Source organism: Peromyscus californicus, unplaced genomic scaffold, assembly GCF_007827085.1.
Source record: "Peromyscus californicus insignis strain IS unplaced genomic scaffold, ASM782708v3 Scaffold_17__1_contigs__length_78620276, whole genome shotgun sequence".
NCBI lineage: Eukaryota > Metazoa > Chordata > Mammalia > Rodentia > Cricetidae > Peromyscus > Peromyscus californicus.
This window is the reverse complement of record NW_026294469.1, coordinates 1,529,829-1,556,376: the sequence shown is the minus strand read 5'-3', so window position 1 is coordinate 1,556,376 and position 26,548 is coordinate 1,529,829. Positions and strand designations below refer to the sequence as shown.

The 26,548-nt window shown below is 39.4% G+C and overlaps 1 protein-coding gene across 2 annotated transcripts in view; it reads right to left on the bottom strand.

Moving 5' to 3' along the window:
- Positions 1-26,548, bottom strand: part of Mib1 (MIB E3 ubiquitin protein ligase 1) — a 102,937-nt gene that overhangs the window by 16,526 nt on the left and 59,863 nt on the right. For both annotated transcript variants that reach the window (XM_052741525.1, XM_052741524.1), the window contains exons 13-18: positions 11,991-12,123; positions 10,318-10,404; positions 8,845-9,006; positions 5,737-5,918; positions 3,092-3,284; positions 1,331-1,409 (exon numbers count right to left, since the gene is read on the bottom strand). In XM_052741525.1, coding sequence (XP_052597485.1) covers positions 1,331-1,409; positions 3,092-3,284; positions 5,737-5,918; positions 8,845-9,006; positions 10,318-10,404; positions 11,991-12,123 — 836 coding nt within the window. The remainder of the gene's footprint in view (positions 1-1,330; positions 1,410-3,091; positions 3,285-5,736; positions 5,919-8,844; positions 9,007-10,317; positions 10,405-11,990; positions 12,124-26,548) is intronic.

Here is a 26,548-nt window from a genome sequence, read left to right as displayed (position 1 = left end):
CCTTGTTGGAGTAGGTGTGGCCTTGTTAGAGGAAGTGTGTTACTGTGGAGGCGGGCTTGGAGGTCTCAGTTCCAGCATCATGTCTGCCTGCACATCACCACGTCCCACTATGATGATAATGGACTGAACCTCTGAAATTGTAAACCAACCAATTAAATGTTTTCCTTATAAGAGTTGCCATGGTTATGGTGTCTCTTCATAGCAACAGAAACCCTAACTAAGACAGGCATCTATACTAATGAGATTAACTACCATATAATTTGCATGTTATTCTAGTCAGATAGATATTCTAGTCAATAATAATACCAATACTTGTTGACTAACCTATTTTATAATATGAAGCACTATTCATTATAATATGAGATCTTTCACTGGTAAGTAAACAAACAAACAAAAAAATGGCAAAGGAAAGAGAATTTCAAATCCTGTAAGATATAAAAGAAATAAAAACCAAGGCCTTCATGATAATGGGCCTAAGAGACTTAAAAGCACTGTTTCTCAAGCTGTGGCTCATGGCTCCTTTGGGGCCCAAACGACAGGGGTTGCATAACAGATATTTACATCATAATTCTTAACAGTAGCAAAATTATAGTTATGAAGCAGCAGTGAAATAATTTAATGGCTAGGGGTCACCACAACACAAGGAATGGTGTTAAAGGGTCTCAGCATTAGGAAGGTTGAGAACCACTGCTCTAGAGCATTAGATAGGCTTCAATGTTGTCCACCCCAAAAAAAGACTTCTTAAACTTCTGATCTAACAGTCCACAGAACAAAACTGCAGCCCCCAACAATAGATGCTGTAGGAGCTGAGAAGCTGCAGGTCCACAGGAGAGGCATGCTAAGGTGAGGACAAATGAAGAGGTACGAATGTTATATGAAAAAAGGTGGATTAGATGTTCTATGTTTAGAAATAGGTTTTCACTATGTGTGAAAGAGATTCTTTTGTAGTAATATAAATGAAACACAAAAAATTCAGCCTGATACAACACAGAATTCAGTATTTAAATTATTCAGTATACTCTACTGCTCTAAAGTATAGACCAAAAGGTACTAAATGCTTATCCAGCTTTTCTATAGGTACGTTATCCAATAAACAAACAAAAAATCAAAGATGTGCTGGGTGGTGGTGGAGCACGTATTTAATAGTAGCATTCAGGAGGCAGAGGCAAGTAGATCTCTGTGAGTTTGAGGCCAGCCTGGTCTACAGAGCAAGATCCAGGACAGTCAAAACCACACAGAGAAACCCTGTCTGCAAAGTCAAAGCTGTAATTTTTGACTTCACTTCTGTCTTTACAATGGCACTGGGGAGCTTTCCCAATAGGCTACTTACTCTCACAGGCACACATGTGTCCACATGGTTGGAAAAGAACAGCCGCTTTCTTGTCAGAGCACACCACACATTCTTCAATCTATAGCAAAAGAAAACACAACAAAACCAGCAGCAGAGTGAATACTGTAGATTACACCCCAGTGGACCTTCAGTGTGCTCTGCCTTCCTGGCTGCTCATTCTCACAGCGTTATGTGCCCTCACTTCACACACACTATTTCTGCAGCTCTCCCTACCTGACACAAAGAGTTGCATAGAAAGATTCCATTTCATCTGAAGTCAGGGACAATGAGCTAAACGTTAATTTTCTTTTTTTTTTCCCAAAAAACTTTAAGGAAATTTTAATATATAAATATTAAAACAAATGGTTGTGAGAAGACTAATAACAACAAAACTCAATCCAGGTAAATAAACTGTTGGAAGTTCAAGAGGGGTGCCTATGTTACCTCCATCTAGGGAATTCTCCACAAAAGCACCCCCTTTGTAGGACCTGGTCAATTTCCATGCTGCCTGGAGCCCAAAGCTTTTAGGTTATTCCTCACCCGCCCTATCACTAAGTTCTGCCATGTACTGTGACTCCCTTGACTCTGGCTCCCCTGTCCTTCCAGCTCACACCACTGCCTTTGGTTCCCACTGCTTTTCCAGCAGAGCTACATTTAACCATCTTCTGTTTCATCCAGAAACAGCCACTTCTCACCTGTCACAGCACCTCACCACCAACCACTGCGTTCCTGCACTTCTGTGCAGGTGTGCTCTCCGGCCCAAGCCTCAGTGCTGCACATGGAGTGTGCATACTTGGCACACTAGTTTAGTGCAGTATAATCCGGTTGGTCTCTGATATTCTTGAACTCAAAAGCTACCTTTAGTATTACCTAATATTATTTGTAAGAGTTTAAAATAATAGTCAATTATCTAACAATCATTTATCTACCCATTCTGCTATTTAAAAGAAAAGTCTTTCTAGCACAAATTTCCCCTTATGGATTATTTCCTCAGGTTCTACTCTCATGAATGGAACAACTGAATCGATGCATTTTCCTGTGTAAAGCTCTGAGCAGAGGATGGTCTCCACACCTCTAGCAGTGTTAACAAAGTGGCCACTTCCCACCTTGATTGCTAGCTAGCACTTAAAACAAAACCTTTTATTTCCTAACTCAACAAAAACTTCTGTATTAATTTGAAATGTGTTTACAGTTCCCTAATTACTGAAGAATCCAAATCACTCGTCTAATAACACCCTTTCCTCTACATTTTAGAATTTTCCTTCAACGAAGCTGTTGATTCCCCTGTAACCACTTGGGGTCACTGTTCCCTTATGGTCAAAGGCTCTACTAGTAACCTAGCAAATTTACTGAGCTGGTTAGACATCTGCTTTTTAAATTTTCCACAAATTTGAAAACTATATAGTATGTAATACAAAGTAGAATTCAATGTCTCTAAGTTCTAGCGGGCTTTAAAGGAAAAACAGTAACTATTTTTTAAGTATTATACTTTAGATATAAAGAAGGAAATATAAGTTAAAAAAAATTGGGAGTTAAAAATCATGGATGGTTTTGTGATAATAATGAATGTGGCAAAGTACATCAGTAAGGTCAGACTAGAGATCAATTCGGAAGAGCTGAACTGATCTCTTTAAATGTATAAATTATGTATTATGACATTTAACTCATTTGTAAGAACAAAGTGAAATAACTATCCCATGACCCAATATTTGTCTCACAGAACACCACCACAGACAGAGCAGCACATTACAGATACATTACCTTTGTCCTGGACTGAACCTGTTCTTTACAGATGAGGCATTTCTTGACACGCGGAGAACACAAAGAACAAGTTGCAATGTGTCCACATGGACCAAAAAGAGTATCTCTCTTCATGTCTGAGCACACCATACATTCCTCTAAGGTTTCAGAATCATTGCTAATCATAGAAGGACTCCGAGAACCCACTTGGCCACTAATAAAACAAAGTATTTCAAATCAAGCCCATCCAAATACTTTCAAATCAAGCCCATCCAAAAACAATTTTTTTAACATCCAAAAATGTCATTAGTACACATGAAAAAAAGATTATATTAAAATTTAAATGTCAACAATTTTATGTAAAGCTTTTTTTTCTATTTTTTTTCTACTTATAAAAGCTCATTTTCACATCTCTACTGAGCAAAAGAATAGACCAAAAAGGTACTTAAATGATTGGTTTTTACCTATTTATGAACCTCTCTGCATCCTCACATTCTTCTAGTACCAGTCAAACTTCAAATTAAAGGAAGACTCAATGAAAAAGGGTGAACTTCTAATGAACAGCTAAAAACACCTGCAAAAACTAATTTAATGAGCCAGGTGTCATGGTGTACCCTATATTCTCAGCACTCAGGAGGCAGAGGCAGGCAGAGTTCACAAAGGATGAAACACTAGAGAGGGAGACACTTCAGCGGCCGTTCTGATATTCCATTGAGTATGTTGTTCAGGAGGTTGAAATTACACTACAGAAAGGTAGACTACATTGCATAAATATGCAGAAACAGGCAGGAAAATGCAGGTGTGTATAACTGATACAGCTATGGAAAGTAAACACAGGTTCCAAGAACTTAAGAATGCACATAAAGATTCCATTGTAAGACTCCACTGTTCAAAGTCATTACTGAGTAATTAGAGTGCCTTGTATCTATTTATAGATGAATTTAGTTTTCCTATAACAGAATTTTAAGTTCCTTAAAGATATACTTTAAAAATATATACCTTTAAAATATATACATCAAAATACTTATTTATGTTGGGCTCGATAGCTAGCTTGGGCTCCTACTTAATTTATATTAAAAAAGAGCTGGAGAGATGTCTCAGTGGTTAAGAGAATATACTGCTCTTTCAGAGAACCCAAGTTCAGTTCCCAACATTCACAATGGACAGTTTATAATCTCCCAAACTGGAGCTGGCAGGCCGATCTGAAACCTCCTGCCTCCACAGACACATCACTAAAAATAATTCAAATGAATCGTTAAAATATATTCTCAATATTCTCTCTCTCTCTCTCTCTCTCTCTCTCTCTCTCTCTCTGTGTGTCTCTCTGTCTCTCTCTGTCACACACACCTCTCTCACACACTCACACACACACATCTCTCACACACACATACCTCTCTCTCAGTCACACATACACATCTCTCTCTCACTCACACATCTCTCTCTCAGTCACACACACCTCTCTCTCAGTCACACATACACATCTCTCTCACTCACACACACATCTCTCTCTCACTCACACACACCTCTCTCACACACACTCACACCTATCTCACACACACACACCTCTCCCACACACACCTCTCTCACACACACCCCTCTCTCTCACACACACACCTCTCTCACACACACACACCTCTCTCTCACACACACACACTCACAATCTCTCTCTCTCACACACACATCTCTCACACACACACCTCTCTCTCACACACACCCCTCTCACTCTCACATACTCACACACACACACACACACACACACACACACACACACACACTGACACACCCCTCTCTTCCTTTCCATTATCTTACTTTCACCTATCACACAGTTCTGTTCATAAAATCCAAAGTAATACCATTTCATCATTACATATGCATTTTTTGCTATTGTTGTTGTTTGTTTTGTTTTTTGAGACAAATTTCTCTGTGTAGCCCTGGCTGTCCTTGAACACCTACCTGTCTCTGCCTCCCGAGTGCTAGGATTAAAGCCATGCACCACTACCACCCGGCTGTTACATATACATTTGAGGAGAGGTGACAAAACATCAAAGTAAAGGGACAATACCAATAGTCAGTGATAAGAGGTATAAAGGTCAAGAGTATGTTCATAGCATTGTTTGGATTAAAAAATAGAGATGTGTGCTTTTTTTGTATGTCTATCTCAGTAAAGAAAATATTTACACCGGAAGTTTTAATTAAAATTACTGACATATTTTACTGTCAGAAAAACAGAAATATGTGAAATGATCATCTTTAGGGAAATTGCTGCAACCAACTGGTTGAGTCATTTGTTCATTCTTTTAACCCTTTATTGCTAATAACTGTCTCCAAGTTCTTGGTGCAAGGTGCTAGAATCATTACAAACTTTCAATGAGAGTAAACTGCCCTTCATAGGAAAATATTATAACATTAATCATAGCATTCTCAGTAGTAAGGCTTTTCCTTATAAATTCCCAAAGCACACAGGACTCCTAGAAGATCAAACTAGTTTAGAAAAGTTTCTTACATTTATCATACATAAAGCGGTATACATAATGTGGGGAATACAACATGGAATGAGACACAGTACATAGAGGAGATGTTTTCAAGTGCAACACAAAGATCTAGACACCTGCAAGTACCAGCTCCTCCCTTATGAATGGAGTAATGTGATGATGAAGACTACAAACCTGACTTTTTCCTTATGACATTTTGCCAGCGCTTTGCAGAGACTTGGGTCAGGACAGAGATCCAGCGGAGACTGACCCTTCTTATTTCGAATGCTGAGGTCGGCACCATTGGCTGCCAAAAAACAGGCAATAGATGCTGCACTCTTCTTTTCTGCCCCCTGGGTACCAAGTCCCATTATTAACTGAAAGCAAAATAAAAAGTCATGATTTTCCCTTAAGGAAATCTACCATCAATTATCACTACCAATGTGTGTGCTGGACATTTATGAGTTTCAGTCCTAACATGGACTCATCTCTCCACAACCCCCATTTCCCTTGACTTTCCCACATTTGAGAACTGACTCTGCAGCGCACAACTGGACCAAAAGTGGTTAAACCCAGTTGGATTCCTGCTTCCTACATGACTGATTCAGAGACAGACACAGAACCAAAGTCAGGCCAATTACGGCTGAGAAACTCAAGTGCAGCTTCTGGTTAAGAAGAAACTACTTTTGTTCATATTCAATGTTACTCTGGAGCTGCTACCAACTAACTCTCAATGTTTCTGAATCAAGGCAAAAACTTAATGAGACAAATCAGCATCTGACTGTGTCATCTGAGCTATGGATCCAAACATATATGAAATTGTTAAACTATCAAGATCCACTAAGCATCCATAATGAGCCATGTACTGTTTTAAGTACTGTTATGATCTTATTCAACCTATGGAGAGAAGTATGGTCCTCTCAATTTTAAGATGATGAAAAAGAAAAAAGAAGGCACAAAGGGGTTAGGAATATACACCCAGAGTCATGCAAGACAAAAATTCACAAACATTTTGACCTCCGATCATTTATACTCTTTAAGATGGCAATAAAATTCATTTGGAAGTGTAAAGGCTTAAAATAGCCAAACAATCAAAAAAAATTCAAGGACTTCCACTGACTGATTTCAACATGAGCAAACATTGAATCACAAAGCTACAAGACATTTGAGCAGGCATCCCATAGCTAAGAACATGGACCAAAAAAAACCAAGATGGACTATGCAAAAGGAGACTTCCACATAGATAGCTAACTGATCTTGGATAAAGGCAGCAGGCACTCAAGTAGAAAAAGACACTACTCAACAAATGGTGCAGGGACAGCTGGACATCCACCAGTGACAAATGAACTTCAATCTATGCTATACTCTATATAAAAGTTCACTTTAACAGTGAACTTAAACGTAATAGTTTAACATTATAAGCTCCTATAACATAAAGCAAGAAAAGTCTGAGTGACCCTCATTTTACCAAAGATTTCTTAGGACATATAAAGCATACATAATAAATATTAAGACATTATGTTCTGGGCTGGAGAGATGGCTCAGCAGTTAAGAGCACTGGCTGCTCTTCCAGAGGACCTGGTTCAATTCCCAGCACCCACATGGTAGTTCACAACTACCTGTAACTCTAGTTCCAGGGGATCTGACACCCTCATACAGACATACATGCAAGCAAAACACCCCAATGCACATAAAACAAGAATAAATAAATCATTTAAAAAAAAAAAAAAAGACATTCTGTTCTTCTAAGAAGATTGTCAAAAATTGGGCATGGTGGCTCACATCTGTAATCCCAGCCACTCAAAAGTCAAGATGGCGCACACCTTTAACCCCAGCACTCAGGAGGCAGAGCCAGGCGGATCTCTGTGAGTTCAAAGCCAGCCTGATCTACAGAGCGAGATCCAGGACAGGCACCAAAACTACACAGAGAAACCCTGTCTCAAAAACAAACAAACAAACAAACAAACCAAAAAACCAAAAAGTCAAGGCAGGAGGATCAAGAGTTTCAGGACAACTGGGCAAGACAGTGAGGCCTCATCACGAAACACCAGTGTCAAAAGAAGGAAAAGACACATGCATGTGCAGCACAACTCACTTCTTGACATCCCAGGCCACTGCTGACAGGGAGGACATCACCAGACTGATTCTAGACTTCTAGGCCCACCTGAATTTAGAGAACCATCTTGGGGAGACACTAGTTCAAATGGAACCCCATCTCTTAGGCTTTCTAAGAATGAAAACTGTTTTTTGGAGAAGATAAAAAAGATCAAATATCCGTTCTGGACCTCCTCTACTGAAGAAGACAGAGGTGCGACGCACCAGCCGTTATACACACGACTGGTGTACCCGCACTTATGACTTTTCTCTATACTTAGAGGATAAAGCATCTCTCCAGTGTCTGGAAACTATACGACAATAACATGGGGAAGCTTTTGTGGTTTTGTTTATTTGAGGTAGGGTCTCACTCTAGCCTAGACTGGCCTGGAACTCACTATATAGCACATGCTGGTCACAAATCCTGCCTTAGCCTCCTAAGTGGGGGATTACAGTCATGGTCTAGCATGCCTGGCTTTACATACATTAATTCTTGTGACTGTTCTTGACTAAGCTATCATTTCTATTTTTAAAAAATGCATAATAATTATGTTCATTCCTATATAGAAGCACTGCACTATCAATTGTTAATTCTCTTCCACTGTCACCAACCTCCCCCCCCCCCCCCCCCCCCCCCCCCCCCCCCCGCCCGCCCAAAGACGAAGAGAAGGCAGCAGCAGCACAAGCTGCAACCAGGAGAACACATGTATGTATCACATACTTGATATGATCTCCTTTTCACATTATATAAACCATTCTTGAAATAATTAGAAGAAAACAAAAGAACTAGGAAGTGGGAGACTGCTTGCCTAGTATGCATGAGGCCTTGGGATCAATCCCTAACACCTCAAAAAACAAAACCAAAAGAAAACAAAGAATTCAAAAATTATAATGAGAAAATTTTGAGCAGATAGCTCATCAAATACATGTGTTGTTGATCAAATGAAAAGCTGGTCAAAATGAACGAGCATTTGGGATTTCAAATTAAAACCATAACAAATACCCACTCTACCCTATCTACAAAGCTGAAGTTATAAAGAACCAACTTTTGATAAGATGCAGAACAAATGCACTTCGTAGTGACCAGTAGTACTGAAGTTTTATAAACCCAAGTACAACTCTGATAAAATGTTTTATCCAAAGCAAATCAGATAAGTAGTAATATAAAACATGTTTCCAATAGCAGTGAGGAACACTATCTTTACTCACTGTGTTTTTCGATGGTTCCCAAGCAGCATCTACCTTCCCCACATCTTGCATGTCTTGTAGCTGGCGTAGCTGAGACAAAGTATGATGTCTCAAAGCCTCATGCAAAGGAGTATCTCCATCCTTATCCTGAATGTCTAGCTTAGCACCTGCACGAACCAAAAGCTGAGAGAGAGAAAGATGCCTCGTTAGGATAGTGTCCACACCTATAAGAAAGAAACTATAGCAAATCTATACTAACAGTAATTAATACTCTGAACCCCTACTTGAAATTTCAAGTAACAATAAATGTAAACACTGTTTGCTAAAACCCAAACACTTGGCAAAAAGGGTTACCGACATTTCACTATGTGACTTGTGCAGTAAACTGTAAGTTCATTTTAGATTTTCCTTCTGGTGTTTTCACAATCTTCCTAATCCTTTCTACAAACACCATCAAAGAGCACCAGACAATAGCATACACAGACACTAATCTTATTGTACAGTCTTACTTGTCTTGGCAAATCATACTTTTTCTTTTTTGTTCTAAAAGTTATATAAAATCTCATTCTAGGACATACTTTTCAAACTTGGAAAGTATCACAACTACCTGAAAGCTTGCTAAACAAGGAATTGACCCACCTTTGGTGGTTAATTTTTACTGTCAACTGGATTGGAGTCACACCTCTGAGCAGGTGTGTCTCTGAGGAAGTTTCTAGAGAGATTTAACTGAGGGGGACCACCCACACTGAATGTGGCTGGCCCCGTGCAATGGTCTGAGGAACCAGACTAAATAAAAAGGAGAAAGTGAGCTGAGCATCAGCATCAGCCCTCTTCTTCCTGACTGGGGACATACTGTAGCCACCTGCCCCCTGCTCCTTCTGCCGTGACAGACTGACTTCGAGCCAAGCCAACCTTCCTGAAGTCGCTTTTGTCCAGTATTTTGTCACAGCAGAGAAAAGTGACTAATAAAAGCTCCTCCCAGGCTCCAGTTCCGCTGGCCTGAGGCAGAGTACAAGAATGAACTTTCCTGTTACATTTCCAGGTGACACTGTGGTAGCTACTTCAGTCTCCAAACTTTTAAGAGTCACTGCTCCATAAAAATATTGAAACCAATACTTTTTTCAGGTATTTTGTTTGAAATCACCAGATTAGTAAATTAAAACTATATAGTTCAATTTTCAAGTTGCAGAAGCAAGTTCCCAGACAAAGCTTTTAATTTTACTATCAACTACATACATTAAGAGGGATGTAATTATTCAAATTAATTATTACTTTAAATTTTTTTCACTTAACATTATGAGAATTCAGAAATTTAAGAACAATATGATGAAGACTTTGAACTAGATATTAATGCCTTACCCTAAACTCTTAAGTTCCTTGAACTATGTCACTTTGAAGTGGAACACTGTATCATTTCAATTTTCACAAGTCTCTAAACCGGAGTATGGTTAAAAAGCTATCATAAGCTAAAATTAACAAGAATGAATACTTTACCCTAACAATCTGGGTATGCTGCCGTTCAACAGCAAGGTGTAGGGCTGTTTGCTGGTTCACATTCTGGATATCCAGGGTTGCATTTCCCTAACAACGAAGAGATTTAAAATGGTCACATATGGGCGACAATGAAGATCATGCAAACTGTTAGCTATGCACAAGGAACAGACCGCACTGCCAACTGACCACAGTCTCCTCCTTGGAAGCTGCCCTGACACTCTTCTCATATGATAATGAAAAGGAGACCGACAGCAAACCTACAGGTAGAATAGTAACTATCTCACACCAGCTCACGGACAAAGCACACTATGGAGCTGAACACTATTCTCTTTCGATATCCTCTGAGAGAGCAATTCCTGTGAACTATAAACACCTCTGAAAAGCAATTGTGCCTCCATATAGGATTCAGAGTTATTTTAGTGACTTGATAAGTTCACTTCCTTCTGCTGCATAATTAAGCACTTCCTCACTCAGTGAGAAGGTGATCTGAGTAGTTGTGACAAGTTAGCCAAGGTAAAGCAGGAAGTTCTATGCAGGCTCAGCAGAGCCCACGAGCTAACAGACCCTGAAAGCAGCTGATACCGACACACAGGGAAGGGTCTAAGGACAAAAGAGCTGATTTTGACACCAAGGCGCTTCTGGCCTAAGCTCTGCCACTTACAGACCACTCTTGCGAGCATCTCACCATTTACCCTTTTCTTCAGTTCCATGATGGTGACAAGTGTGACCGATTTCACAGAGCTTGTGGAAAGATTAAGAAATACAGTGCCTGGCATAACAAATCAAAATTAAAACAATCAAGGCTTCAAAAGGCACATCTTAAACTAGCAGGTCTTATTTTTTTTAAATACTTTATTTTATGTGCACTGCTGTAAAGGTGACAGATTCCCTGGACTGGAGTTACAGACAGTTGTGAGCTGCCATATGGGTGCTGGGAATTGAACCCAGGTCCTCTAGATAAGCAGCCATGCTCTTAACCGCTGCGTCATCTCTCCAGCCCCCTAAACTGTTAGGTCTTAAGACCAGTCTAATCACAACTCTTGACGGTCACCTGTGCCTTTGCTTGGACTACTGGCCAGAGCTGAAACTCTAGTATGTTATGGAGTATTCTGGAAGACAGACATTTCTGGTTTGTTTTAATTATATTTATTTATGTTCCTTTGACTGGTCACGAGGTACTGGATTCTCAGCTCATCACGTAATGTCTATTTAAATGTGGATACTGGAGAGAATAAGCCAGTGTTAGAGAGAAGCTTGCAAGATGCAGCAAAGATGACTTTGATCTCCAAGACTCCCATGACGGAAGGACAGAATCATATCCTGAGGATTGTCTTTTGACTTCTACACATGCAACATGGTGTAAACACAAACCCACAAATAAGCAGGGGGCTAGGCGTGGAGAGCCAGGGTTAGTCAGGCAGAGAGGTGGATACCTGCAATTCCAGCACTCGGGAGGCTAAGGCAGGATCCTGAGTTTTAGCTAAGCCAGGGCTACATAGCAAGACTGTTTCATGCAAACAAACAAAAATAACCAATGCTAAAAAGCAGAGAATACATTGCTTCAGTTTTCATCATCATGGAGGTTTTACTGCAGCCTATAAAATGCACTTGGTGAAATAAACTAAAGAATTGGGAGTGTTCTAAGTTTGCTCAACCGTGACTGCCTCTCCCACCTGATGTACCAACAGTTCAGCCACTTCCACGTGATTATTCAGGGCAGCCAGGTGCAATGCAGTATAACCATCATCTTTCTTCTCATCCACAATCCATGGTCTTGGCAATTTTGAGAGTAAAACACGCATTGCACTGCAAGGCAAAGTCACACTGTCTTTACATTTGCATAATACGAACTTTGGTTTTCTTCAGAAAAATCGTCAAAAGAAACACTATTATAAAATGAAGATACTCTTTTTTTAAACAAAAAATCATGCCCCTACAAACAGACAGATATTGTTGTTATAACTCTCAATGTTTAGATTTTTGATATTTGAGAGCTAAACAAACAATCCCCATTTGCCAAATAGAGCCCGCACAGAACATAAATGCCACAGAGGCAACTTTTCCTCACAAAAGTTTTAAAGTGGCCCTGGGGCCTCAAAATAAATAACTGCTTTTAAAAATTAAGCTTGGAGGATCTAGGAACCTCTAAACTTGAACTAATGCTGCCAAGTCTTTCAAGTTTTATCAGATTTTTGTTTTTAGAGTCCTACTACTTTTGTAGGCAAGGCTGGTCTTGAACTTGAATCTCCCTGCCTCAGCCTCCCAAGTGCTGGGATTACAAACATGAGCCAGTATGCCCAGCTCCACTCAGATTAATGGGAAGTCACTGGTGACACACGATGCTACAAAACACTTGGATACCATGACTGTGATATCGTACACTATCTACCACTCTGCATATTAGACCACATGAGAAAAACACTTATAAGAGGCTTATATACAGTTTTTCTATGAAGTTTAGAAGATACATAAGCCATGAAAAAAATGTATTAATAAAATTAATAAAATGGGGATGTAGAGATGGCTCAGAAGTGAAGAACACTTGTTCTTGCAGAGGACCCTGGTTTAGTCCCAGCACCAATGGTGGCTCATAGCTGTCAGTCACTCCAATTCACCAGCCTTCTTCTGACCTCCTCATACAGGGAAACATGCACAGATATAAATAAACCTAAAATCATTTTTAAGGAGAAATAAAATGTCAGTATTTAAAGCAATGTAGGGGCTAGAGAGAGCATGGTTAAAGCTCTTGCTCTGCCCTTGCGGAGGACCTGGGTTCAGCTCCCAGCACCCACGGGGCAGCTAACAAGAGTCTCTCTACTTCCAGGGAATCTGATGTCCTCTTCTGGCCTCCTAAGGCACTGCATGCATGTGGTTTACAGACATACATCAAGCAAATACCCATATACATAAAACAGCAATAAATGCATTTAAAAAGGCAATATAAATCAGCCATTATGCAACAGAGCCAAAGTTCAAGACCACTGTCAGTTACATAGTCCAGACTATCTAAGACATCATCTCCAAACAAACGAACAAAACAGTAGATAGAGGGGTGATTCAGTTATCAGAGTACTCTCCTAACAGCACCTAAGCCTGGAGTAGAGGCACACACCTGTACTCCTAGCATTCAGAAAGGAGAGGCAGGAAGACCAGAACTTCAAGTGCATTTGCACTCACACAGCAAATTCAAAGCCCCCCTGAGCAAAGCTAAAATCAGTGTTGACATCACTGATTAAACCAAAGCTGTGCTACGCTGAGAAGCAGGACAGTAATGGAGAGCGTTTAGTCCCAAGGCAAGTTACAAGATACTGGAAGAAGGACTAAGGCAAAAGAAGAATGCATGGAAGACAGTTACCTTCTTGCAGTATAATCTATGTAGTACCACTTGACTATGTACATAGTTCAATTAACAACTTTAAAAAAAAATCAAACACTAAGACAGTATTTGGAATTCACCCTCTTTGTTCCCCTCACAAGACTGACAGAATAAAACACTATCTGTGCAATTAAAATTCAAAAGTAATATAGCATTATTTAGACCAAATGCCTCATTTTAAATAGCTAGAAATTATAGTACTAGGAAAGTATTTTTATTTTAAAATTTATTTATTTTATGTGTATGAGTATTTGCCTGAATGTATGCATGCATACCACATGCCTGCCTGGTACCCACAAAGGTCAGAAAGAGGACTTCAGATCCCCTGGAACCCAAGATAGTTGTGAGCCTTCATGCTGATGCTGAGAATCAAACCAGAGTCCTCTGCAAAAGCAGCCACTGCTCTTAACCATTTAGTCATTTCTCTAGCATCCCTAACAAAGTACTTGAAACGGTAATTTCTGACTTCCTACAGAAACTATTATACTGTCACAAGAGATGAATAAATAACCAACAGTTAGGTTATGCATGCAGACAACAATACAGAAAGATTTTTGGAAGATATCCAGACATCTAACTGGGCCTTAAAGATTAAGTTCTCAGAATAAAATTACAATAAGGAAGATGAAAATTACGTCTGTCTAGAAAATTACCGTCTTTATTAACTGCAACAATAAATGAAGAGAGGTTTCAGAACACACTGACTGTTGCTCCTGGGGCAGTGTCTGTAAGAGATCTCTGCCCTTCAAACACAAAACAAGCATTTTTTTAAAAAAGAGGAATAAATGGTGTGTGAGTCATGCATGATGGGTCAGAGTTCTGATGTGATACTTTGGAAACTGAGGCAAGAGAACCTCCCATGAGTTCAAGGCCATCCTAGTCAGTGCTGACCCTTTAGAGACAGTCTCCCTGTGTATGGAGTGACTCTATCCATTCCTCCTAGATTCTTGATCTCCACTATTCTTTTTGCCATTTAACCTGCCATCCTAGTCCAAAACCTGGGGATTATTCTATACAGAAGACATTAAAATCCTTCTGGTGACTTTCATGTTTAAATCTACAACTACTATGCCCAGTGGCCCAACATTCTTTAGATCAGTGGTTCTCAACCTGTGGGTCAAATAACCCTTTCACAGAGGTCACCTAAGACCATCAGAAAACAAGTATTTACATTATGATTCATAAAGAAGCAAAATTACAGTTATTAAGTAGCAACAAAAATAATTTTGTGGTTGGAGGGGTCACCACAATATGATGAACTGTAATAAAGGGTCTCGGCATTAGAAAAGTTGAGAACCTCTGCTTTAGATAATAGGTCATCCTTATCTTTCTTCTGGACAGTTCCACAACCCTTTAAAAGGCACAAACATGACTATTTCACAATTTTCACAAATTTAAAATTAACATTTATTTAAAGCAGGACTTCCTAAAAATTAAATCTTTTCACAATAAGTCTAAAGCTGGGTATGGTGTGATGTGCCTCTAATCCCAGCACTTGGGAAGTAGAGGCAAAAGGACCCGGAGTTCAAGGGCAGCCTCAACTACATAGTGAGTACCAGGCCAGCCTGGGCTATAAGAGACCCTGACTCTAAAACTATACATACACACACACACACACACACACACACACACACACACACACACACACACACACACACACAGCCTATCTTAGTGTGCTTTTAAGAGAACATGAAACAATACTTAATGTTTTGCTGAAACAAATCATTGTAAAATCATTTTACTGGTGTTAACTTGTAAAGAAATGTTTACACTCAGGACTGTTTCAAAAGAGGAGGCAGGAAGACTGTAAAACCCAGAGGACTGAGGAGTGTGCTGTAAAGCTGGGTCTCCTAGAAATGTCAGAAGCTACACCCATGAAGTCTCACCACATGGCTAAACACGACCTGAACAAGGACAGCAGCAACAGACATGCTAATGTAGATGGAGGAATGCTCCCCTAAGAACTACAGGCAACTAAGGATGCTGAGAGCAGGCGAAAGAGTCTTCCCAGGGAAGAACACACCAATTGGTTATCCACTACCAAATGATCAGCCATAAATACATATACATACAAGTAACATTATACAGACTGAGTAGGCTATATTTATGCATTTAGGCACACACACACAAATGTAACAAGAAAAAGAGGTCATGAATTTGAAAGAGAACAGTGGGTGGGTATACATGGAAGGGTTTGGAGGGAGGAAAGGGAAAATATAATCTTAAAAAAATAAAACAATTAAATATAAAAAGGAATGTTTACAGAAGACAGATCACAGCCAAAATTAAGGAAAGCTGGACACAATGAGGCAAGCATATAATCACAGCACTTAAAAGGCTGAAGCAATAGGATCATGAATTCAAGGCAAGCTAAAGGTAAATAAAGAACCTGTCTCTTAAAAACTAATTACAATTAAAAAAAAGTGCAAGCCAGGCGGTGGTGGTGTACACCTTTAATCTCAGCACTCGGGAGACAGAGTCAGGCAGATCTTTGTGAGTCCGAGGCCAGCCTGGTCTACGGAGTGAGATCCAAAATAGGCACCAAAACTACACAGAGAAACCCTGTCTCGAAAAACAACAACAACAACAAAAGTGCAAACTACGTAACTAGCAGCTAGCCGACAGTGTGTGGATTAATTTATTGCTTGTTTATTCATTTTGTGGTGCTGGGAATGGATGGGCCTTACACAAGCTTTGCCACTAAGCTATGACCCTAGCCCTCTAGTTATCTATGCTTTAAAAATTTTGTAATTTTTATTTAATGTTCTTTTTGTCTGCTCTGAATACCACATTATACATGTCCTATCCCTTGACTTGACATTTTCTCATTTCTCTTTCTTTTAAGGAAGCTGAGAAGCCCGTGGAGCACTAACTAGATGCTCTAACTCTTCACCTGGGATCTTGCCAGTTCTTCTCATGCTCACCCTGGAGTTATGGACCTGGAAGGAAGACCACACAGCAGTGTCTCTCGTCACTTTTCACCCACTACCCACTTCCCACTCTTGGTGCTGACCCTGACACCTGGATGGGGAGGTGGCACACACAGTTCTCTGTTGTACACTGTCCTTGCTCCTTCTACACTATCTTCTTGACAAGTCGCTGCACAGCCCACACTCAAAGGGTGCAAAGCCATGTCCCCTGTTTCGAGAGAAGCATCTACACGGGCTAATGGGCACATTCTCCACTGGAGCTGTGGGGATTCACTTTTACTTCTGTTAAGACCTTTTTCTCTCTCACTCTTCAGATATATATTTTTCAATGATTTATTTTTATTTTATGTACATCAGTGTTTTGCCTGCATGTATGTCTGTGTGAGGGTGTCAGATCCCCTGGAACAGGAGTTACAGATAGTTGTGAGCTGACATGTGGGTGCTGGGAATTGAACCCAGGTCCTCTGGAAGAGCAGCCAATGCTCTTAACTGAGGAGCTCTCTCTCCAACACTCCTCTTCAGAGATCTTAATAAGAAACTTACCAACTCCTTTAGAAAAGTAAACAAAGCATTATATGACCTTGAGAAGATAAACCATCTTTGGGCCCAGTCTGCAAGGTAAGCTCAGAGAAAATAAAGGACGGGTCCCTGGTCTGTCACCTCCATACCCTGGGACCAGATTCTTTCCACCGAATGGGTAATTTCCACAGAACCTGGAAGGGCAGCTGCAGGCTCTTCTTTGCAGCACTTCTAGCTAGGTACAAGGAAAGCCTGTGGCTATGCAGCAAGCACTGGGGGCCATGCAGTTACATGAAGACACTGTTCCCAGCTCACTAAGTCAGTGTCTTTATTAAGCCAACAGATCACTGCTCGCAGTCTCTAAGATTTGGTGACACACTCTTCTTCTTTTCTCAACTAGTTCTCTTACAACAGGTTAAGGACACGGATGTTTTATAGATAAGATCTTATGACCAGTTAAGCAGGCATCTGTAAATAGTGCCAAAAAAGCATTGAGTTCCAGAACAACTAAGAGTGGTGCCTAGCATAATCCCTGGCACATGGCAGTGCTCGGACATTTGCTGAATGACGAACACATGAGTTCCAAGAAGCAGAGGGACAAGCAGCTGTCTACACTGGTATGTAGTGCTCAAATGGCACTCACTGGGTCAATTTCTAGGGCCTGCCATGCTATTCCTAATGTCTTCCTTCAGCAAGAGAGGGAACTTGTTCCCAAATAAACCCAGCAGGTAAACTCTGGAAGCCTTGTATATTAGTAACATTTAATTTTAAAAAGACACTAGAATAGCATTATACTGGGTGTTCAATAAATCTTTGCTTAGCTAATTTAAGAATCCTTTAAGAAAAGGTAAAGAGGTCAGTACAGAACTTAGCTTTTTGAGCCCTGTCAAACATTACTATACAGTGTGTACAGTGGATTCTTTGCACACGGAAACCAGAGGCCAGTATTCGCTGATTGGAAAGAATGAAGAAGCACAGGAACCAACCCTGAGCACCTAGGCAGGGTACTAGGAATACCAGATCTTTGTGGATGATGAGCCCTGGGAGCAGGAATTCTCTAACTCCTTTTAGTATCACAACCCAGAACAGGAACATGTTATAGCGTTCATTGCTACCAAACAGCAAAGAGGAGTAATTTAGGACCCTGAAAATTAAGTTCTTTTAAAATCTGTTATGTATCGACTCTTAGTGTGAATAAATTAACAGCTAGGAAAAGTAAAGTCCTTTTAAAAAGTAAATTTGCCAATATCTACAGCATTCCTTTAAAATCCTTTAAAAGAGCAGTCCCTACCCCCAGCAATTTAACACTAAAGATAAATGAATGTCAAGGACAACCCCTTGTCTGAATGCTATGAAAAGTGATGTAGTTCTACTTGACTCTTAGCTCAATGGATACTTATGAGAACACATGTGAATTAAGAACAACAGGTACTTGGTTTCTCCTGCCCATTTTTTTAGGCTTTTGGGATTTAAATTTTATCTTCAAGGATTTGCTGGGTTTGATGTTTTAACACTGCTCATCTTTGGTTAAAAATAAATATCTATATTGAATTTACTCTGACTGTACTATTAAAATTGAGAACAGAAGTATTTCTTGTCTTTAAGACACTATATACACAGCAAAGCTATGCCAAATTCATGACCATTTTAGTTTGTGGATGGTTATACCTAAATGCTATTTAGAAAATTGGAGTCACGGCTTATTAGGGAGAAGAAAGAAACAACTTCAGATTTAGGTATAAAACAAGAGTTTCATTCACACTAAAAGGCATCTTTGGACCTGTACATGCATTGTTCAAAGCACAGAATTACTCAGAGGCATTCCTGCCCTGTTTTCACTAAGCACTATAACAGTGACCAAACCAGACGCTGAACTAAGAGTTCTAAGTACATTTCAAAGGATTCCTTACATGTTACTCTTTTCTTAATGATCTTATATCAAATCACTATAGAGATTCTACTTACCACTTCTGTTTTCCATTCAGGTACTATGTATTATGTTTAAAAACATCTATAGAAATAACTAGCCCTAAATATAACTGTTCAAAACCCCTATAGGCCGACAGTTGTGTAATCCATTACTGTACAAAACATTTCTTAACCAACAAAAACAGTCACATTATGAAATACTTTGGCAGCAGAGGGATTTTACATCCTCCAGATCTGCCTGAAGTCTGTCTTGCTACTAGCCAGGGTGAATTTTGTGGGCCTCCCTTTCCCTTTTCCTCTGCAGTGCTTCTAAGTATAGTGACAGCCGTGTGAGGTTTTCCTAGTCTCAGCACAAGCTCAGGGAGCATCTGGGAAATGTAAGTGGAAACATGAGACACTGCTTTATTTGGCAGTTCTTAAAAAAAAAAAAAAAAAGGCAGGACAAATGGCAAAGCAGTGTTTGGACCACAGGGAGAACAATCAATAGGCAGAAAGCAAGATAGAAGCTTCCTCAGCCCTCAGATCGACAATCAACAGCTGAGAGACTATTTTTTGCTATGGTTGACTAAATATGGTCAGGGAAGAGAGAGGCACAGAGAGCCTGTCTGCCTGGGGTGCATGTTTCAAATGCTTAGCTGCCTATAAAGCTCTGACAGCCTAGGCTGTGGTTACTGAGGAAGAATATAAGTTGGCCTCTGTGGTGACCATGTGAAGTGCTGACCTCGCTTGCAGACTTGACCTCTGGATATGACAAGGTAGCTTCACTCCAGATCTACCATTAACCCTGGAAATTCAAACTCCCGTTCCCCCAAAAGAATCTCAAAGCAAGAAAGATGCAGACTATTTCCTGAGGCGGCAGAAGAACCCAGTGTACTCTGGTGGCCAAGGAAACAGGGTGACTGTTTATAGCTACTTGGGGGAGCCAGGTGTGTTCGGGGATTTTGTTTGCAGTTTTGTTTTTGTTTTTAATCTATCTTTAACTTCCTCTGCAATTTTCCCCCTCTTGTGAATCATTTCACCTAACAAGAACAACAACAAAAAACTAGGTACATTTTCTTTGCCATTGTAGCAACCTTCCCCCATTAGTTAACTTTCTCTACCTATCTATGCAATAATTGATGTATTACATTCTAAATTGTATGACCAATGTTGATTCAATTCTAGTGTGCATGTAGGTATGTATGCGCATGCCCACGTGAATGTGTCTCTGTGTGTATGTGTGTGCTGAAGAAGGGCAGGAGAGAAAAGCAGATTATCTAATTTTTGTTTATTTACTTGTCTTTCAAATTTATCTTAATAGGTGAGGTTCTGTGTCCACTTAACACCCCCTACTTCACCCAGCTCATAAAAAGAAGTGCTGAATCAGCAGATAAAGTGAGGGAACAACCCTGATAAGGCTGTGGCATGACTCTTTAGATCATTATCTTTCTTCCCCCCTGCAAATGCTGCAGGCTGCTAAGCTCGCAGGTAACCACGCACAAGGGCTGAATTGTAAGGATGCTTTGGACTTTCTGCATGCTTATCTAGTATTAACTGACATATATTCTCATTGTTAAATTAACTCCTATCTGGGCACAGGCTAATTTCAAAGCTCAAATTGACAATTTAGTTTTTAAAATGCCATTGTTTAAATGGCATGTCAGATAACTTTAAAAATATACAGTCCACCACTGACATTACATTACCAAAGTATTTAAGCCTTTAATGTTTTAGATAAACAATTGTTTCACTTGTTCTCACTTCTCTGGGAAATCGGCATCCGAGTATGACAGCTTTTAAAAGCTACTTCAAGATTTAGTTGCCCAGGGACCTAGCAGGTTATAATGTCTCCTCTTGTTTACCATTCAGTCCACAGAAATGTGTACGAAGGCGCATGGCGCAATTCTCAGCTGCACTGCCCGCTGCTGCCCATTCTGGCAGCTGCACCAGCATTTTTCACAAGCTGTAGAAATTCTACTAGCCCCAATTCCCCCAGTACTTCCTTTTCTATACTTCCCCAAATCTCAAATTTTCTCAAGGTCTCCTTTCGAATTAACTTTTTATATGTCATAATGATTAAAGACCACTCACAAATTTTTTTTTTTTTTTTTTTTTTTTGGGTGCTGAATACTCAAGGTAAAACCCAGAGTCTCATAGACTAAAGTGCTTCTGCTCTTTTACGGAGACTTTGAAAAAAATTGTTTTAGTAATTTTCCTTTATATTAAAAGCCATTTTTAGGGGTTGGGGATTTAGCTCAGTGGTAGAGAGCTTGCCTAGCAAGCATAAGGCCCTGGGTTCAATCCTCAGCTCAAAAAAAAAAAAAAAAAAAAAAGCCATTTTTAAACAGTAATCTCATACAAGTCAAATATTTACGTATCTATGTGAATTTGCATTCAATGCAAACAGAAGCACAAAATTCAGGTAAGGAACTAACAGCAAAAGAACAACAAAGAACTTACCAAGTGACAGTGAGTTTTTATTTGTTACCTTGAAAATTACCATTTATGAACGAACACTCATTCACTCATGCAATAAAATGACCCAATTTTCAAACCCTGCATCAACTGTAAAGCCAATTCTAGTATTATTTGCTCCTTCCAATAAGTCTTAAGTAAAAGTATCTCATTAATAAAAAATAATTTAAACAAAACTAATTGTCATCTGTTTATAGGATCTAGAAGCAAATTATGAAGAAAAATGAAAGGGGCCTGTGACTGAGACAACAGCAATCGGCACTAGCATTTCTGAATGCACTTGGGGCTCCACTGACTCTTTGCATCTCCTGAACAGAACCAAGTAGGACAAAGTACCCAGTGCTTATGTACACCAAGAACAAAGAACACCGAGTGCACAATGGGATCAGGTATATCTGTTGTAAGACTCGGTCTCTGATAAGCTAATCTCACTATTCCATATCCGTAATCAGAATGTTCCACTAACCAATGGGGGAAATGGGCTGCTTCAAGGTTCCACAGCAAACGGCTAGTAGTGCCTACTCAGAGCACATACTTCTTTATGTACCCATATGAACATACACTGCTATGGAATGTAAAGAAGTATGTATTTTGGGTAGGTAATGGCCATCAAGAAGGAGCAACTCTTTCCAGAAGGATGACCTTCATACGATGAATTAACCTACTGTCAAGTAAATGGCCACCAACCGCCACTAACATCCCTATTCCAAAAATACCAGCTATTTTTGCAAGTGCAAACTAATATCCCTGACATTATACTCAAAAGAAAAGCTCCACAGAAGTGGGTCTCAATTTATGCTTTAATTCTACATTCTACGTAGTTTGAGTACTCACATGACTAAAATTTGACTACTACAGAAAAAATAGTATTGCCAGCACAAAACAGTAAGACACAGATCAACCATTTTCTGCCTTCACAATTTGATCTTTATTTAAGTGTATTACATTAATCAAATCAGGACCAACAGATCTAAAAAGAAAAATAAGGCAATAAAAATCACATTAGAAAAATCACATTAGATTTTACTCACATTTTAATAGCTCTTCTTCACATGTGATAAAATGTATCACCTATTAAAATCAGAGGACTTTCTAAGGCAAACTTTCCAGTTTTATATTTTCATTTCTGACACTAGAGAAAACTAATTTTTAAAGGCTATCTTTTAAGTAAAATTGTACTGTACAAATGAAATCACTGGCCCTTGTCTCCAGTTTGTCAGCTCTTAACCAATCTCCACTTTAAATGCTGTGACTACTGAGAGCATGAGAGAGGAAGACAAAAATGACAAGATGCTGGACCACAACTAAATGTGAACAGGCTACACTGGTAACAAACTATCAAGTAATCTAAAGTCTGCATCATCCTTGCTTATATTCTGCTCATAATAAATTACGAACAACTGTATTAGTTATTCCACAGCTCTGGAAGGTTTTAATAATTTTTTTTATTAAGACAATTTTTTCATTCATTTTACACACCAATCAAAAATCCCCCTCTTCTTTCCTCCCCAGCTTCCCCCTCCCAACCCACCCAATAATTCTTTAAAAAAACATTTCAGCAACTAGGAATTTCTAGCACAATCCTTAGAAAATGCTGGCTATTCATTTGTAAAGTAAAATTGAAAACTGATTCTGTTGCTTCCAAGTTTAGCTAACATATCTGGGCATGTTTTCTATCACTCTGAAATGTCACGTCCAGCACTTAGATCAGGTGTTCCTTTTGAAGGGAGTACATGTGAGACTCTGGGCATCTGCTGACACTGCTGTAACCCAAACGGTTCAACTGTCTCCCTGACAGGGATGACAGATGCTGACATTATCAAACGCTGTACTATTTTTTCCCATGGCCTCTCCTTGCCCTGATATGGCCAGTACATGAAACTCCACTACCCAAAAGCACACTTGAGCAACTGGACCTGCTGAATGGCTGCCATGTAACTACTAAAGATAGAACCAGCCTAGTGCTATCTTCAGCACTTAAGTTCAGGCAACTGAATACCTGTTTCACTATTAGGAAAAATGATGGAAAAAATTAAAATTACATTAATTTCACCAGCAGCATAATACTTAACAACCGACAGAAGCAGAATACAATATACAACTATTTGCAGAGTGTCTGAGTCTATGTTGTCCTTCTTACGGGTTAGTTTAAGACAATAAATTAATGTGGTATTTCACTCAGCATTCTTATTTTACAAACTATCATTTATCAGACTTTTATCTTATGAGTATGTTTCAGAAGATATCCTCCTCAGACAAAAAATCTACAGCAGAACCATATTGTAAGTACTTAAGTGCTGCTTTTAAAAGTATCATGTGATATATTTTAATACTCAAAATTCATTGATTATAGCTAACTACCACATGTCAACGTATCACTAATCCTATAATAAGAACTAAACAATCTATACTCAAAGTAGCACAGAATTTAGTTAAGGAAATAAATCTTTAAGGAGGTTAAATTATGACCCGAGGTTATTATGCCAACATAAGCAAAAACAAAGAATGACACTGAAGACACCTGTGATCTATTTATAAACTAAAGGGCAGAGGCGTTTTTTTAAGGCCACGCATGTCCCGCCATTCGTGCCAACAACTCGCTTAGTCCTCAGCAATCACACCAAAATAGGAGTGCAGAAATATGTAGCTAAAAGGACTCTTAACTTCTAGTTTAATTACTTATAAACCTGGCTTGCAGGCTGGATGTGGTGGCACACAACTTTAATCTCAGCACTCGGGAGGCAAAGCAGGTGGATATCCATCTGAGGCCAACCTGGTCTACATAATGAGCAGCCAGGGCTACACAGAGAGACTCTTTGTTGGGGGGGGGGGGGGAGAGGGAGGGGGAGGGGAGGGGAGAGAGAAACAGGAGAGGGAGAGGGAGGGAGGGAGAGAGGGAGAGAGAGAACCTGCTGAGAAATAGCTTGGAACCATTACTCTGAAATACATTATGATGTCTGTTCTTCTGTAATGTCATTAGTTATGTGTATTCAGGGGTTAAGTAAGGATGCACACCAATGTGCCAACAGGAGAAGACTTCCGAGGTGCAAGAGGAGCAAGTAGCAGGACATGCACCTACAAGTGGGGCTTTCACTGTTAGCGACGGGCACAACAGTTCAGGAACTTCTAACACTTGTCCTGTTGTATTTCTACAAAAGAGCACTTAACCAGTTTGGATCCTACACTAGCAGCGGCAATGCTTTGCTAAAGCTGGTAAAATGGAACCAAATCGCCTCTTCAATGGATTTGGTCCCCTTCAACCAGCTGTAGCTATGCATTGATTACCACAGGACAGCCAGCACTTCATCTGTGAATATGAATTACATGGCAACTAATTTCTGCTTATTAATTTATTCTGACTGTAATTAAAAGAAAATAACTAGCAACTGTCAATTTTATTTGGAAGAACGATAGTGATTAAAGATGTTTATTAAAAGCTTTATGAAAAAATGTGTGATAAAAAGGATTTCAAATAAAGTTGTTTATTTGTGGTCTTTGGCATTAACTTTTCATTTTAATAAATTTTAAAAACTATTATGAAAGTATTGCAAATTTTAAAAATCACACTATTAAACGTCTCATTTTTCTGAAAACAAGAAAATGCCTACTTATTACCTGATGAACTTCCTGAAAAGGAAAAAAAATCTGAGAAATTCATCAAAACTCACCTAAAAACATGATCAGAATATATCAGTGTGTTTCACATGGATATGCATATTTTAAGAGTTATCTATATAATTCTTAAAAAGTATGTGTATTTGTATGTGTCTATGTGGGGGCATGTGCACAACAGTGAGATGCCCACAGAGGACAGAGGCATCGGATCACCCTGGAGTTACAGACAGGTGTACCTGCCATGGGTGCCTGAAACTGAACTCACGCTTCTGAAAGCAGTATATGCTCATAACTGTTGAGCCGTATCTCCAACACATGGCATGCGTGTTTTAAATGAAAGAAAACTGTAAGAATATTCAGCACTCCAGAAATGGAATCACTACCTTCAACAGGTCTACCCTTCAATGTTGCCACTGTTTAACAAGTGTTATCATAATGCTGCAGGATGCTGTCTCAGGGACAAACTTTAAATAAACGTCTAATTCTTCAGATCCTGAACCTGAAGCAAAGGTTTCTAACATTCAAAACAAAGAAAATGCTAAAACATTACTACTTATTATTTATGAAGACTTTCAACTCTCTAGACGTGTTCCTCACCTGGCAACTGGCAATCCTCACTAATAAACATGCCACTGCTCTCCTGTCTCTGTCAGTCACAAGGACTTTCCTCACAAGTCTCTCAGTGGAGAGAAACTGCAGGAGACAGAGAAAAATATCCGCCCAGTTTTCTCAGTAATTACAGTAGCACTGGAGATGACTTAATGTTCCTTAATAAACAAGCACTTGATGAAGGTACTGCAGGCAGGTACCTGAGTATCATGTGGATGCATGCTCATCTAAATAAATCTGGTTTTCATTTTTATTAACACAAATACATTTTTAATCTTGATTTACAACTGAAATTTCATCCAATGGATATAAAACAACAGGACTAAACTCTGGGGGGAAACATCTCTATAAACATCAACCATCTGGCTGGAAATGTAGCTCCAGGGTGCCTAGCACAAAGTCCTGGGTTCAATCTACAGTACTACCAACACATAAGCAAAAACAAACACACCAAATATCAGAAAACATGACCAGTATTATTCTGAGTTAAAGTTCTTAAACCTACAGATCAGCTTTGAAATTTACAATCTGTATTGATCGGCACCTTCAAGTCCAGATCTCAAAGTATATCCTTCATAAGCATAAGGCACCTAGGCACATTTTGAAGACCAAGATAATGAAAGTTTTCCTTCAGAAAATCACATCCAATAATTACCAGTTCTTACCATTTTGCTGATGCGCTGCTGAAAAATTACTGTTATTAACTAAAAGCAAAGCTGGGGAGTAGAACCTACTCAATTTCTGCATACACACATACAAATGCATATGCAAATTTTGGAAACTTCCCACATTTTCAATC